This window comes from Chroicocephalus ridibundus, chromosome 5 (assembly GCF_963924245.1).
Source record: "Chroicocephalus ridibundus chromosome 5, bChrRid1.1, whole genome shotgun sequence".
In the NCBI taxonomy this organism is placed as follows: domain Eukaryota; kingdom Metazoa; phylum Chordata; class Aves; order Charadriiformes; family Laridae; genus Chroicocephalus; species Chroicocephalus ridibundus.
The window spans coordinates 31,799,833-31,816,462 of record NC_086288.1 but is presented as its reverse complement, the minus strand read 5'-3'; the positions used below and the strand labels follow the sequence as shown (position 1 = coordinate 31,816,462).

Genomic DNA, 16,630 nt, shown 5'->3' with positions numbered 1-16,630 from the left:
ATGTATAAAAATATGAGGTAGTAACCTAAAGGTTCAAATGAGAACACTCTAATTAAAAATCCTGAATACAAAAAAATAAATACACTATTGAGGCAGAAAATATGAATGTTTGAGCAGCTGAAAGTCAAAATCTCTTTTAAAGTATTATTTAGCAATATAACTTGGCCATGCAGGTATCCGTTTTTACATTATTAGAACAAGTCTAATAGTCTTGCTGTTACAGTTTGGGCACAGTGTATAATGAAACCAGGCAAACTTTTTGTAAAATCCTCTGAGGAAGGATATATTTTAAAATCGAGATAAGAAGTTTCTTGAGCTCTCCTTTCCGATTATATTGAAAGTATTATAAAAAAAATTACATGCATTTTGCTAAAACAGCATTTTTTATTATTTTTTTTTTTTTTTACCTTGCAGCTAGTGAAATGATACAGACTAAATGAAAAGACGCATCTTAAGCTGAGAGAAACCATTATCTATGGTACATTAAGGATTAATCGACCAGAAATGCAAGATATTATACTGGACGCAGCTGATGCCATGTGTTATTTTTGTTTGCAGAAAAATCTATATTTCATAAAGAACATTAATAACAGATGAATTCAAAACCTATGACAATCTGTGAAGAAGAATAAAATACTTTTACTCTAGTCAAGAGAGTAGAAGTTAAAATTTACATGTCACGTATTTTTCTTTCAAGCTTTAAAGAAAATAAGCAAATGCCAGTATGTCCAAAGAAGCTGCTTCAAAATAATTAATTTAAAGGATCTTAACTCAAGCTCAAAAAAAAAAAAAAAAAAAAAAAAAGGCCAAAATTACCAGGATAGTTGTCTTAGCATTTAAAGAGCTGCTTTTTCAAAAAAGCTTGGCTTGGCTTCCTTTTCATAAGAAAGATTCTGTAATTTGAGTTCAAGTCTGTCTCCTGGTGTCTCCTCAGTTACGGAGGTTATGGATATAAATCAGGAAGTTACAGGCAAAAAAATATTATGGTGTTTATTTACAGGTGTAACAGTGCAGATGTGATATATCCTTTAAAAACATGAAAAGCTATAAATACACAAATAAGAATCAGAAATTTTCAATAAAGCGTGGTTGTATGCAAGGGTATGTCAAATGCAAGCTGCTAATAGGAGCAGGTCCTCAAGCACCCCCCCCAGTAAGGGGGGTATCCCCAGATTTCAATGTCTAGAAATTCTGGGGCATCAGCCTCTGTAATTAAGATACATTATGGACAAACAGTTCAGCATGATGAAAAAAAGATTATAATTTAAAAGATTGAGCAATTTTGTAGATTATTTCTCCTGCTTTACAGAAAAATACAGGCACAGAATTGCCTTGAAAGCTTCCAGATGACCCTAGTTGAATCGTCAGAAAAAGCCCGTGTCTAACTTAACCTAAGTTCAAGTCCTTATGTGAAGGTTGGAGCAACAAGTTGCTGTTGTTTTTGAGCTGTTCCTTTCACTACGTATTCCCCAAGGGCCTCATCATTCAATGGTGTAAAACATCATGTTTCCAAATTGCAGGAGTTTATACTATGTAAAGAATTTGTTTTTCTAATTTCCCTAACCTGCCTTAAAGTTAATATTTTTAAGCTTAATATTTCACATATTGATGTGTTTACTTAGTTATTTTTCTCTTTAAAGTGTGTGTCCGTAGAGCTGAGTGTTCAACTGTAAGCCTTAATAGGTACCCTATGGAGTGAAAAGTTGGTTTTAAATTAAGTCTTGCTATAAACGAGCACATACACACCTAGAAAGCTCTAATGCATTTTCCTTGCCCTTTTGGTAAATGATGTTTGTTAGCTTGCACATTGTTTACAGGTTCTTGATACTCTGTTTCCAGGAAATGAACACTTAAGACCTGAATAATTGTCTGTACCTTCACAGCTCCTAAGTAATGCTACACTTAGAAATACATCACGGTATGATTTCCTACTGATTTACACATTCTCTGCCAAGGATGCTGTGAAACGCTTTTAAGTAAAAGATCAAAGGTAAAAGGAAGGGAAGAGAAAACCCAAAAACTAAGCCCAGTTGCATCTACAAAGATTCAGTGAGGTTTGGGCACAGTACATCTTAAACTTTTGCAATTATTGTAAGGGTGGTATGTCAGTTGTTTTAATGAGCGTGCATGTGTTCTTTTTGAGGGTTTGGCAGAGCTCGACTATAGCCATATAGCAATCACATGACTCTTGGTCCTCTCGGTTTATTCTGTGTTTATAAGCTGGTGGTAACATTTCTGTTTTTTAACTTTTATGCATATTCTCTCCCTTGCCTTATTTTCCAGGAAATAAATGATGTGGATGTGCAGGAGCTTGTAAGAAGGTCGATTGGAAGGTTAACAATTATTCGACAGACATTTCCAGTCCCCCAAAACATAAGTCAGCGCTGTTTCCGTGGCAACCACAGAATATCTTCATCACTGTGCGATCCGAAGGACCCTTTCTCCCAAAGCATGGAGGTAGTTCATATGCCAGTCTATTCGTACCGGGAAACTGTCTTTCTAGATAAGTTCAAGGTTTTTCACCAGGGGCTTAGTGTAACTTAATGTTTATTTTTCATGTCCTCTCTGACATGTAGTTTAACGGCTCATGGCGTGACAAGAAAATACTTGGGCAGCGGGTGAGTGTGACTGATGAACAACTCACCCACTCCACAGCAATTGAGAAAAAAAGTCCAAAAAATCCACCTGATCTCTAGGCAGCAGGGTAGTTTTTTGTTGCCCTGCTAAATTTTATTTTTTGTCATCCTCTCCATAGCCAATGTCTCCCGAGTTGCTGTGCTTCTCTAAGACTCAAATGTGTTTTCAATAGGAAAACCTTCCTGAGGACCACCTCCATCATCTGGTTCAAGTGTCTTGGTGTACGCACCTAAATCCACGCCTAAATTCCAGAGAGGCCTTGCTTTCAGGGTTGTTAATTACAAATGACAAACTGTAACAGTCTTGCTGCCACATGAAATCACCAACAGGATCGTGATCACTGCCCTCCTGACTTCATGTAGTTTTTCCAAGAGCAGGTCCTCTCTCTCGTATATCTGGTTAGGCTTCATCATGACAAAGGTATGGCAAGTCAGGAGCGTGAAATTGGCTTAAGATGTTGACTTCACCTTTGGTTTTTTTTTGTGCAGTCATTTATGAAGCTGTGGAAAGATGCTCGCATTGGCAGTGGTGCAGGAGGAGCATATCTGCAGCAAAGAGCAGTCGTCTCGTGATGCTGAAAGAAAGGAGAGAGAGAAAACAATGGGAGAGAAATAGGGAGATGTTGAACAGTGTCCTTGCTTACAATGAAAATACGTAAGGGTAAAAGAAGAAGTGTGGCTGGTCTTGCCCTGTTTCAGGTTAGCTGTGAGAGCCTTGCCTCACTAATTGTTCACAAAGCAGCATACCGTTGACATGAAAAACTTTGGCCGTAGCAAAGTGCACGGTGATCCTATTACAGTTCTTAAAATGAACCAGGGCTGTGTAAGGTCAATAGGTGCATAGGATATCTCTAGAGGCTATTTAGGAACTGTGAAAATTCTTTGGGTTTTGCCATTCTCTTATGGCAGCACGGTGCTAGGGGGAACTTTGCAAGTCTGTGGATAATGCGTAAAAACTGAAGTTGTGATTACGTGCGGCCACTAGAGATTGCAAAGAGCAGTTTTCATGAACAAAGTTACTAACTACAGCAAGGCAAAAAACAAGAATTGAGTATCGATAGGAGGCTTCACATTTTGATTTATTTTTCTCTTCGACTTCTCTTTCATTTCATTTTCACTTCAACAGTGAACTGATACTAGGAAAGAAAATTTCTAGAAATCAAAGTTTATTCTCTACAAATTGGCAAATTCTATTTAAAGTGTTAGATTGGACTTTATACCTTAACCTGTGCTTCATGATCAACCTACAGCTTGAAGAGCTGTAATATTCCTATCGAAAGCTTTCATAACATTTTAGTTCAAAGGAATGATGGAAGCTTGACTGGTTTAACTGTTCTGCACAGTTGAGTTGCTTTTTTCATGCTTTCGCCGAGATGGCTGCACTTCATTAGTAGCTGAGGGAGACGACACTAAAAATGAAATGAAGAAAAACTTTGACACAGCTTCCCCTGTGTCTTCGTATGATGCCGAGACCTCCGAGTACTGTGGGGTTTGTTCACTGTTTCTTTGTTCTCCCCAATAATATTATAAATTAACTTCTATTCCAGTGGGGAGTCGGAATAGTTTATAAATTGAAATTTCTAATGCTTTTTTTTATGCCATTGGAGTGTGACTAATCAGAAATATTCTCTGGAAATTGTAAGGGTGGATTTCTTGATTTATTTTTTCTGAATTACTCCCCCTAAAGTCTGTGTGAGTAATTAATTCTTTCTTCAGCATCTTTATCAAAACACTGAAAAATATTTTGGTGAAGATCTCTCATTGTGTCTCTGGGATTGTTCTAGTTGAAACAACCACATCTATAAATTTGTATCATTTTGGGGGCAGGAAGTTAAAAATTGGATTCACAGAAGTATTTAATGTCATAACCCTTTTGTCTAAAAACTGTGTGCAGTAGTCTAGGTATACATAAAATAAAGACCATTAATCCAGATTAATCATTCATACTTAATCCTACTGCTAAACACCTTTCTTCTACATTCAGGAACAAAAAATCACATCTGAAGTTTGAATTGCATCAACAGGAGGTTATGCAGTTAGACACCGCTTGCTAATGCAAGTGTCCAGCCATTAGTCTAAGAGATTTGGAATAAATAAAGGGTCAGTAATGGATACCAAGCAATATGTTAAATGTCCCACTAATTTTACATGGGAAATGAGTAAAAGTGTAAAGTGACTTTAAATTGCAGCCCCACTCTGTGCATTGGGACAGTTGCTGATGGAGCGTACTTCTGGTAGTGACAGGGGAAGGGTGATTTTGAGACGCAGAAATTAATCGTAGTGTCTTTATCATTGCATTATCAGTGATTGATTACTGTAAATGTTAAACTGAACTATTAGTGAAGGGATAACAATGCTTAATAATTGCTGAACTCTGTACTCCTGAGCCCTGTTAATACTTGATGAAGGCCCAGCTATATTACTCTTAGATTAGCGAGTGCATCCTTCCTCATGAACTGTGACAATAGTCTTCTATTCCCATGATGATGTTAGGTGACGGAAGCTACCTTGAAAGCAATGTCATTTTGTTGGGAAATGATGACTTGGCATCTGTATCCCTTCATGTACCAATCTAGTCTCATTAGTGACCTTATTGTCTCTGCTCTCTAGAGGGTTGTGTTTTTTTTTTTTTTTCCTTTGAGAAGGCTTATGTAAAATAAACTTGCCTCACAGCATAGTAATTATTCCTTCTTTCCTTCTCAAACAAATGTCCCTGTGGTGCTGACTTCTTTGGGAAAATATGGTTTTAGCTAGAATGCTTTGAATTCTTTGTAGGTTTACAATACACAGACAAATCATCCAAGTTATTTTAAAAATGCTTGATTAATCTGAACCCAGATCCTCAATCCATGCTTTTAATCCCATCATGCACAGTGATGCCTGGCCTGTGCATCTGCGGAAAGTAAATTAGTTCCTGGGTGAATACTGAAATGTAAATGTTCACAGCCACTGGAGTCATGGGAGAAGCTCGCGTAAGAATAAAGTAGTGTATTCCAGAAAGAGGGACTGAAGGATCATTGTCATTTAAAGAAAAAGGGAAATAAAGATCAGAAGTTCTGTGCGTTTGTGGTACTAACAATGTAGAGTTATAAAGGCAGTAGAGGATCCCAGGAGTTTATCAGGAGGGAAAGCAGCAGACTATTAGATCTTCTTCAATAAAATGTGGAAGGCAAAATGCCCCAGGAAATTCTGGAGAGAGACAAGCTCTTTCCTGGATGCTAGGCAGGGAGGGAGTCTGTCACAAAACCTTCCTGTGAGAACTGTACAGAGCAGATTGCGGATGACACAGGCAAAGCCAGCATAAAGATGGAAGTTACGTAAGAAAATAAAACCATAAAAAATAGGTTATATCGAAAGGAGGAGGAAGAGACACTATTCTTTTTTTTTTCTTTTTTCCTCTTTTTTCTTTTTTCCTTTTTTTAAGGTGAAGTGTGGATTTGCCTATCAGTGTCGGATCTTAGGCATTATTGTGCTTTCTTCACATATACCCCCTCCCAATAGCTGCAGGACTTCCTCAGTCTTTGGATATCTTTAAAAGGCAGAATAGGGGCATTCTCCACAAAGTTGGCATACTTTCCTATTGTAAGTTTCCTTCCTCTTTTAAGGTTTTGAGCAGACCATCTGTATGAAGAAATCCTTACACAGAGCAGTCAACATATTCCACAACTCTGGGAAATGTCTTTTGGCTTGTCTGTGACTGATAGAGAAAAAAAAAAAAAAGCTAGCAACCTTGCCTCGTTTAGCAAATTGCTGCTGGCTAATTTCTTTTCAGGCACTAGGAATGCTCTATAGCCCCCTTCATAGTGCGGCTGAGGAAACTGAGTTTCCCTCAGTAACCTTCAGGACCCATAGCTTCAAATGACCAATAGGTTATCTAAAAATAATATTCCCCAGGGCCTTCTCATTTCTGAACATCATTTCTCTTCCTGAGAACCTCTGTTCAGGAGAGCTGAGGTTTCTCTTTATGACGCTGTTAGTAACTTAAATGTTCCTGCGATTTGAGGACAGACATGACTGAAATAAATCTATATTGTAAATTACTTGTTTCAGAAGTATTCATGAATTCTTTTATATTGAATTGTATCTTTCACATCTGACTGTACTGTGTGCATTTAAAAGTACATATATAGAAATAGTACATGGGTAAGTGGAACTGGCACACAAGTAATTTTTTTTCTTGAGTTCAACTCTTCTCTCTTTGATGCCAAACTGGAACTTCCTATACCGTATGTGTGTAGCTATGCTCGCAGTGAAGCATATACACGTTTACTCAGTAAGAGTTTCATCCTTCGAGGAATTAACAGACATTGCCAAATACTCTGACAGGAAACACTATAAATTGCAGAATTGACATGCAACTGCACACTGAGAAAGATTTCATTGGGTCATATTTCGTTCCAGAAATTGCCTCAATCAGAACTGACTGCAAAAATAGGAACACAAGCCATGATGAAATGATTTATTTTAAATTTTCAGAGTTTCTGGTTTTCAAAAGAACAAAGCAATCTTGAAGAGAATTTCGTGGTGTCCAAGTATCTGGTGACTTGAAAAATTGAGTTGCAGGCAACTGGTTAAAAAAAAGAAAGCCGGTTTACATTCATTAGTGGGGCTTTAAACCCTGCAAGTGGAGCTGTGATTGGACTGCCCGTGCTTCACATGTGTGTAGCTCGTTGCTGCTAATCACTTATAGTGTGATAGCCCCTAGCTGCAGTTTTTACCAGAGCCAAAGATACGACTTTTTGACTCTTGCAGTTTCTTCTTAATACCAAATAAGTCGTTTAATTACCAGAGGATTATGGGTGAGGCAAAACAAATGATAAATTCTGGCTGCTGGCAAGAGACCACAAATAATAATGCTAATAATCCCCTTGTAATGTCTTTGCAGATCTCAAACCTGTATATATATGACACTGTCCTCCTGTTGGCAAATGCCTTTCATAAGAAGCTGGAGGACAGGAAGTGGCACAGCATGGCCAGTCTTACCTGCATCAGGAAGAACTCTAAACCCTGGCAAGGAGGACGATCCATGTTGGAAACCATTAAGAAGGTACCTTTTCCCTGTATTTCCTTGTCTTTGATTTCTAAACTACTTGCATTAGGCTGTATTTCCTCCTCCTTCCCTGCACCAGCACTGTCTTTGCAAAGCAACAGTTTTTATATATTTACAGTTTCTGAATGAAAGTAGTCTTTAATTTTGGTGGGTTTTTTTCCATGTTATGTGAGCATATTTGAAATCAAGTCAATGAGTTTGTTTAACAAAACTACCAAACCAGTAGAATTTTCAAGTACAAATAATATCCTATTGAAAAAGTGTCATAGGTTAGGAGGTAAAGCAGATAAATTTACTCTTTTATTTGTAAAAGAAAAAAATGGTTGCAGAATTACATTTGGGTAATGTTCTGTTGTACTGCTATTGAAATTAATATAGTGAATTAATAGAAATGAGAGTGAGGAAAACCCTAACTCATCTAGTCTATATCCTACCATTGCAGAACTGTTCCCCATAACAGTCTCTACAATGCTTTAGCCAATGTTAAGTTCTCTCTGCTTCCCTGTGATTATTATTTCGTACCTTAATTATACTCATGCCCAAGATGCTTCTCCTGTTCTTCGGTCTTTAAAGACATTTTTTCTTAGTTATTCCCTTTATTCGTGATGTTTACAGCTTCTACATACTTAGAGAAAACTATCACAGCCTTCTGGGTCAGTATTTAGTCAAAATATGCATAGGTTGATTGTTTACCCTTCCCTGTAAGTTATTTGGTTCAGTCTCCTTATGTTACTGATGCCATTCATAACATTGTGTTCTCATTTGTCTGCATGTACTTCCTGGTAATATGTACTTAGATTTAAAGTGCTGGCAGTGCCTACATCATAAATACAAAAAAACCCTCAAACAGTTAAAAACAATTTTAAAAAGGGTGCTTGCTTTATGATTTTCATGGAGAGGGCATAAAAAAATTTATAATGTTTTTTCAAGAAGTTGCTGTTCTCCATTAGGTCTTTAACTACACCAGGAATTATGATGATGCAGGCAAAATGTAAGGCTCCTTTGAACACTGCTTATTTTTTCCCCGGTCCCAGGTCAATCTGCATTAACTCCAAAATAACAGTTCAAGACTTTCTTTGGTGGCTGTCCCCAGTTTCCATTCTAATAGTTTGAAGTCATGAGACTGCAAGAATAATCCAGGACACGTTTCTTATTTCAGGGGCAGGATATGGCTTTAAGGGACTCTCAACTGTATTGCTCTTCAACTGTTAAAGCAATTGCAAATTCACATTTGGCAGTCCCATGTATTTTAAGCTGTGTTTCAGGCCAGGCTGGTTCTGAAACTTTTCATCTCAAATTGCATTTTCTAAATACTATTGCACACTTTTTCATTAATAAACTAAAAGCTATTCCTACTTTCTCAAATCCGCATAGGATGCCTGTGCTGGAAAATTCAAAAATACCCACTTCCACTTTAGAATCAGAAGTTACTGAGCTGGAGTTCCAGGCAAAGTCTGGTAGCCCTACTAGCATCTCTACATTTAGAAGTACTCCACCGTGGAAAGGGCTGCTAACTGTTTTGCGTTACAATTATTTGCTTGCTTGTGTCGTTTGTGGATGTCGGACTGATCCTGTTCTCCTCCGTAAACATCCTTTATGATGTTTCTTAGCAGCATCTCATCTCTTTGCATCTCAAACAGAGTTTATTCTATTCTTTGCCACATCTTCCTATCTATCCAGTTTATCATCTTCCAATTCCCACCTCCTAAAATGGTGTGATTAATAAAACAAACTCCTTCTGTGACCTTTCACAGAAGAGCTGCACTGTATTGAAGATCAATTTATGTAGCTCTTAACCCTGAAACATGAAAAGAAGTGGCCAGGAGAAACATGAAAGCATTCAAGAAGGCAGGAGCAAGTGGAAATTCCAGGGTTGTGGTTAGCTTGCTAAAAAATGAATCAGATGCCAAGGAAATTCCTGATGTGTGCAGCAAACCAGGCTAGAGTCCTGTTGCTTTTGGGTTTCTCTGCTATTTGAATAAGATGCCTTTGATAAGAAGCCATTTTATTGCTGTAAACTGAATAATCCAAATACTCCTTCTACTGCATTGTGCTGACAGAGATGAATTTCTAGAAGTAACATGCTGAAATTGAAAGTCAAAATTTAATCAAAAATGTGATACTGAAATTTCCTCTCTGTGTGTATGTCTGTACCATTTCAGACCCCAGGCAGAGGGAAGGCTAAAGATTGCAAGAAAGAGGAAATTGTACAAGAAAGAGGAATTCTGCTTTAGTTTTGTAGTCTCCTTTTTGTTTCCTGTAAAGCACTTATGTAGAAGGACTTCAGGATCGCAGCTGTGTACTTCTGTAATTTAAAAAGTTGACATTGATAAATATCAGATGAAGTATCAGAAAAACCATAAAATTAAAAAGTAATGAAAGGAAAAAGAAAAAACACTTAACCTCTCTTCTTAAGAATACTTCCATTTGCCTTCTTGTCTTTTTTCTTTAAGCTTTCTTTTTTCTCTCCTATCACCTTGAAACATCCTCTAAAACCAACTGAAATAAAAAGATTTTATAAAAAACATATCATTTTTCCTTAATTTTGAAAGGAAACAGGAAAAAGTTACCATGTAGTGTTTAAATAGTTTCCGAACAAAAGGTTCGGTGCTTTCATTTTGAAATCACCACTGTTTCAAAGATGTAGTGTATGATGGAATATTGTAAGATATTGCTATAGGTCAGGGTGAAGATACGTTCTGATATTTCTTAAATGCTCCTGGAAAAAGAACTTCCATCCTCTGCACAACTTTAACTCTGCCTTCATAATGACCTGTATCACAGAGCTGGACTCACTGTCTTGTCCCAGATTGTCCCTCATCTCAATGTAGTTTCAGTGGGTGTCACATTCTAGCCAAGTATGGTGGTGGTGGGGAAAGAGTTAAGGAGGAGATGCCTAATTCCAGCCTGCCTGCCTTAGAAAAGGGCTAGCAACTGAAGTAGCTGTTGTCCTGGCAGCAGCAAAGTGGAGGTGATGTTGCCATCTACTGCTGCACACAACTGAGCTCTTGCTGCTAAAAAAGCAGGAAAAACTAATTCTAGAGGAAGCTTTTCTATAAGAAAATCTGTCTCCTAGAATCAGGGATCCAGAAACAGGAATATCCAGCAGTGTTTTAGCTGCAGAGGGAAATCTCTCTGATTTCTGGAGAGGAAAATAAGAAAAGAGAGGGGAAATCTCTATAAGCTACGCACTGAAGAAAGTAAGAGAAAGGGATGCTGATGTTCTACCTGCAGCAGCACCTGTAAAAGATAGAACTCTGCTGGTAAACAAACTGATTTTTTTAATGATTAATGATCTCATAAGGAAGAGTAGGGAATGGGGGGGAATTAGAGTTTCAAATGTTTCTTGAAATGGCAAAACAGCTGTCTGAATCATTCCCTATTGTCATTTGTTACTTTTCACTCTTGAACATTTGATTCCTGCATTGCTATTTCTACAAACAACTCCAAAAGCTGTTTTTTCTGTGTGAATTCAGATGATTGGACAAAGCCTAAAGAACCACTTTAAGGCCACTACAATTATTAAAATCTAATATCTGGTTCTACCCATTCTGGAACAGAATAAATAGTTAAATTCATCAGGAAATACAGTCCTTCTAACGAATTTGGCCAGCTCTAGCAATTAGTTCTAAATTCACTTCTGTAGTAGAAACTACCCCCAAACACGTGCTCCCTTGTTTATTTCTCAGTAAAGCTACTTCAGAGTGAGAGAAATAAGTATTACTAGGAAATACTTCTACTGTTGGAAAAATTAATCTTCCCAAATAGGCTGAGAATGAATATAGGTAGGATTATATGGAGGATCAACTCAGAAAAATGACATCAAGTTACTGCGTATATCTTCTCTCACGCTTACCTGATCTCTTCCCAGTCACATTTGTTTTGCTCACTGATAAACAGCAAATTTTTAGTGCTAGCAGCAACATAGAGCCTATTCCTTTGTGAAAAATGAGCTATACCTCGTGCTGTTTCATGCATCATGGATGGAATTGTCAACTAGTTCTGGTCTCATAAATGTCAGTGATGTTCAGTGGTGACATGTGAAAAAGATGCCAAATTGTTTTTCAGATAGTAGATTGGACTCTCTTCACTAGCAGATAGAAATAGTGTGTTGAGTTGAAAACTCAACAGTGTTTCAGTATCAGATTTTTTCAAGAGTAAAATGTGAAACTGTTTTTTAATGCTTATAGGATTTTTTTTCTGCCTGTAACCACAGTTTTTTAATCATGGAATCTTAGAATACCAGGTTGGAAGGGATCTCAAGGATCATCTGGTCCAACCTTTCTTGGCAAAAGCACAGTCTAGACAAGATGGCCCAGCACCCTGTCCAGACGAACCTCAGTGTCCAAGGATGGGGAATCCACCACTTCCCTGGGGAGGTTATTCCAATGGCTGATTGTTCTCATAGTGAAAAATTTTCCTCTTGTGTCCACCCTGAATCTCCCCCGGAGTAACTTGTACCCATTACCCTTCATCTTTTCCATGTGACTCCTTGTAAAAGGGAGCCTCCATCTTCTTTGTAGCCACCCTTTAAACCCTGGAACATGGTGATAAGGTCTCCTCTAAGCCTCCTTTTCTCAAGGCTGAAGAAACCCAGTTCTCTCCGCCTTCCTCATATGGCAGGCTTCCCAGTCCTTTGATTATCTTTTTGGCCCTTTTCCTTAGTTGTGAAATAGCTAGTGTCTGAGCATAACCATTCTTTGAAAAACAGAGGAAGTTTGAACAGGAGCTGTGAGAGCAAGTACAGTATTTTATAACTGATGATTGGCAAGCTGACATTCCCAAGTGGGGTCCTGACGGCTAGGTAAATAGTGCTTTCTTCAGGGACTTACAGTATAGTAGTGCCTCAGCATATATAAACTGTCGTTTATCTTGCCAGTCTAGACGGGACTCAAGTAGGCTTTAACTATATTGCCAAGCTTTATAACAGCTCTGCAAAGCCCAGAGCAGTGATCAGAAACCTAAGTAAAACATTTTTGTCCTAACAACTGACGTTTCACTCTTCAGTTTTGAATGTGTCAGGAAATTGCATGGTTGCAGCTCAACCTTAGAGGAATTTGAGAGAGTAGATAATAAATGTGTCTTCATTTTTCCCCAAAAAGCATTGTTTCTGTAAGTTAAATGGAATGAAAAATTTCTTTGACTCTTACTCCATTATCATAATTAACGCTAAAATAACTTGGAAAAATCTCATCAGGCAGTTACTGGATCAGTACCTGTCATACAGATGGCCATTTCCTCTGTGATCTCCTTCCACTATGCATTAGCAGAGGGATAAAACTCATGCCATAAATCAAGAAAGAGTTTTAGAGGGATCCACGCTGTGGAAGACTATGCAGAAAAATTGGAGCAGTGTTCTGAAACTCTTCCTGGCAATACGCTGCCCCACTCCATCAGTCCTGAGCAATGAAACAGGCTCATGTAAGCCTCGTAAAAAGGCTGCGTGGGACAATGAGGACTAGTAGAGAGCAATAACAGGATTGCCTGGCCTACAGGTCCAGCAAGGTATGTCCCAGGCAGGGAGAAGGCATCAGGACCTCTAAGAAATTTCTGATCAGGTTTAGTATTGTTGTTGGTATTATAGGGGTGTTTCTTTACTGTTTGTCTTTCTGCCTCTGCCCTTCCCAAGCCAGGGGCATTCCCATCTAATCTGAGCTGTTTTTACACTATTTGCAGATGTACACGGTCTAGGAAAGAAAGCTCTAATCAAAGACGCGCTTACACGAGAAATTTTCAAAGCATGATAAAATTGCCAGAATAGATGAACGAGAAAAATTGTTTTTATGGTTGCTGCTGGATTTCAGACAAATATAAATAATTAAGACTTGCATTTTGTATCTTGCCCCAACAGTTGCAGCAATTTAAAAATCAAGGTAAATAAACTTACACAATGGGTTTGGGTAAAGATTCAATTCCAAAATATGGTAGGTCTGTTAAACTGTACTATATGTTAGGGATGGTGTATTTCCAAAGAATCCTGTTTTCTTAAAAAGTGTATTTTATTACTTCATATGTAACTGCGGTGAAATACTTCTTCAAATGATCTTTTTTTAATCATATTTGCTCAAATAAGGACAAAGGTTATAAAAAAAAAAAAAAAATTTTTTTTAAAGTTGCCTAAATTTTTAAATTGCTGTTTCAAGTCTCAAAAAGTCATTTACATATTAGACATGATTCTATCTTCATGTCCCATAAATTAACTGGGAGCTCTCTCAATCTGAAAAATAAAGTCACTTTAATTTTCAATATTGAAAGTTCCAATTTAAAACTACTTTATCATAAAATAAGAAAAAAGGAAAACATTTGCTGCTGTACAAAGCACCTGTGTTAACAGGTATGGGGTTTTTTCTGTTGAATATTTCCTTTCTTTTATCATTTTGTTCCAGAGTTTTCCCTTCCTTTTGCCAGACCTTGTTTGTGGCTCATTTGAAATCGTGGTGCAGCTCAGGTGGTCTATAACAGTTTAAATAATTTTTATGCTTTACCTACCTCAGACCCAAAGGTTTAATTCACGTTGTGGGGAAAAAGTTTTAGGAAGTAATATAGGAAACATGAAGTATAATATAATAAAAGCATTATATGGTAAGGAGTCAGAGGGGTGCAGGACTAGAGACAGGTGTATGCTGTCAGGGAGGGCAAGTCAGGCAGATGGAGACTTGCAGGGGTCAGATGGGGGATCCCACGCCTTGCAAATCTGTGATGCTTTGCAGGCATTTCTACATCACACGTACCATGAAATTCTGGCTTAATTAATCAAAAATCTAGATGAGACCATATGAGAAAAAAAGGTATCTGGAACAGGTTTTTATTTCTGGTTCATGAATAGGATGTAGTCAAATTTAAGTTAGCAGAATAGGTTTATATTTGTCAAACTCAGTTATTTACCTGAGGATATGTTCAAATGATTTTGCAGGTAAATCACAAGCTCACTCTGTCTTTACCCTGAGCCAGCCAGAGGTGTGCTAACCCCAATCTAAAAGCCATGAAGGTGTGATTATTACAGGACTGTGCTCAAGCTAATAAGTAACCTCAGTATCACGCCAACCATAGTGATGTGCATCAAAATTGCCTGGCTGGCTCTCACCGAGGGCAAAATGACCTGGAGTCTTCCTGCAAAAGGCTGTGCAGATGTACCCTTAATCAGGATGTTGGTTTTTCTTTTTTTTTTTTTTTTAGTTTTTATTTTAGTATCTCATCCAAAAAGTAAATATTATGAAAAATATTGGAAAAAAATTAAGTATATATATATATTATCTTATTTTTAACTGAAAATGGCACTTCATGAAATATTTATATATTACTCCCTGACAGTACTAGTTTCTAGTAAGTTTTAAAGGTATTATCTCAATGATCTACTTCCTTATTTTTATTATAATCATATTAATGTTTTATAAAACAATGAAAACATTTTGTTAGTTGATACTAATCTGGAGATGCAAATGGAGATGCAGATTTTGTACTCCTTCCTGGATTTTCTCCAAACTGAAGATGTGAGAATAGAGCTTTTAAAATCATGATTCAGCAAAGCTCATGTGCTTAGCTAGGTAGTTTATATTGCAAGAGTTTATTTTCCACCTTTTTCACTTCAAATAATAAAGCTCTTAACTGGAAGAACTATCACAACTGTGAAACTCTTGCCTTATGTTTTGAAGAAAAGCTATGCATTTCATAAGGTTTTACACCAGAGGCAGATTCTTTTCTCGTACATACTTAAAATATTGTTCCAGTTTTTTTGAGGGAGTAAGTTAAACATCTAATTTTCTCTGAATCTGAGAACTGAAGACATTTTTTAAAGCTAAAGGTTTTCATTGTAGGCATTTCATGTGGCTCTGTTGATTTTACAGTTCAGGCCATCACAATAGTTATACAAATATGAAATGTGTGTCATGTTGAATTAACCCTGGAATATATTTCAAGTATTGCTGTGGCATGTATAGCCCTTTCAACTGTGATTCTTCATAGTAAATATATAGTTTATGTAGTATATATAGTAAAAAATAAAAGCAAGCTTGCAAATATGCTGCATTGTTGCTCATCTCATGCATTCTCAGTAGTAGAGTAGAGTTGTGGAGGAAAACAGAAAAATCACTATATTCAGCTAGACAAGCCCCTTTTCATTTGTGCAGATCACTTATGTTGGGCTCAAAAAACAGCCAGCTTGGTCCAAAACCCAACCTGATCTTATGTGGAAATCTCTTTTGGGTGAGAAATGTTTTTGGGGAAAAAGCAAGAATAAACAAACAAAACTAATTTTTGTGCAATTCCTTTTATATATTTATCTTTAGTTTTTCTTCCACTAAAATTAGTCACAAAACTTTGTTTTTTCTTTTAATGGAACTAGATTCTCTATACTTATATGCTGATGGGTCAAAGAACAAAAACTGGAGTGCAAATGCACTAAGGGTAAGGCTATTGCTTGTATTGCACCTGCTTAGCATTGCCGAGTTTGAATCTTCTGTGAAGACCTTAAATGATGCAGCAACAATTTAGGTTTCAGAATTTTTAGGGAAATATGATCTCTGGAAAACTGTCCTAGTTCTGCCAGTTGTGTATGTATTCTACGTGGTTAGTGCGCAAATCCCCTGGAGAAACAGAAGGTTATTATAATTGACTACTTCTGATTTTTCACTCCACTCTCTTTTTTTTTTTTTTTTTTTTTTTTTCCAATAGGGTGGAGTGAATGGCTTGACTGGAGAACTGGAGTTTGCAGAAAATGGGGGGAATCCCAATGTGCATTTTGAAATTTTGGGGACAAATTATGGAGAAGATCTTGGCAGAGGCATCCGCAAGGTGAGCCTACATATATTCAAACAAGAGACTATTTTTACTGATTTTTTTTTAAAAACCTTTCTTATGTTCTATGTTAATAGAAAAGTGCTTGATGGCAGATAGTGTTGTGTATCGTTAAGAGAATAAGAAATGGGAGAGAAGTCTTGAACTTCTA

At 37.2% G+C, this 16,630-nt stretch overlaps 1 protein-coding gene across 1 annotated transcript in view; it reads left to right on the top strand.

The window, feature by feature from the left end:
* Window positions 1-16,630, top strand: part of GRID2 (glutamate ionotropic receptor delta type subunit 2) — a 765,251-nt gene that overhangs the window by 527,443 nt on the left and 221,178 nt on the right. Inside the window, exons 6-8 of the mRNA XM_063336608.1 lie at window positions 2,284-2,457; window positions 7,522-7,683; window positions 16,357-16,476. Of these exons, the coding sequence (XP_063192678.1) occupies window positions 2,284-2,457; window positions 7,522-7,683; window positions 16,357-16,476 (456 nt within the window). The remainder of the gene's footprint in view (window positions 1-2,283; window positions 2,458-7,521; window positions 7,684-16,356; window positions 16,477-16,630) is intronic.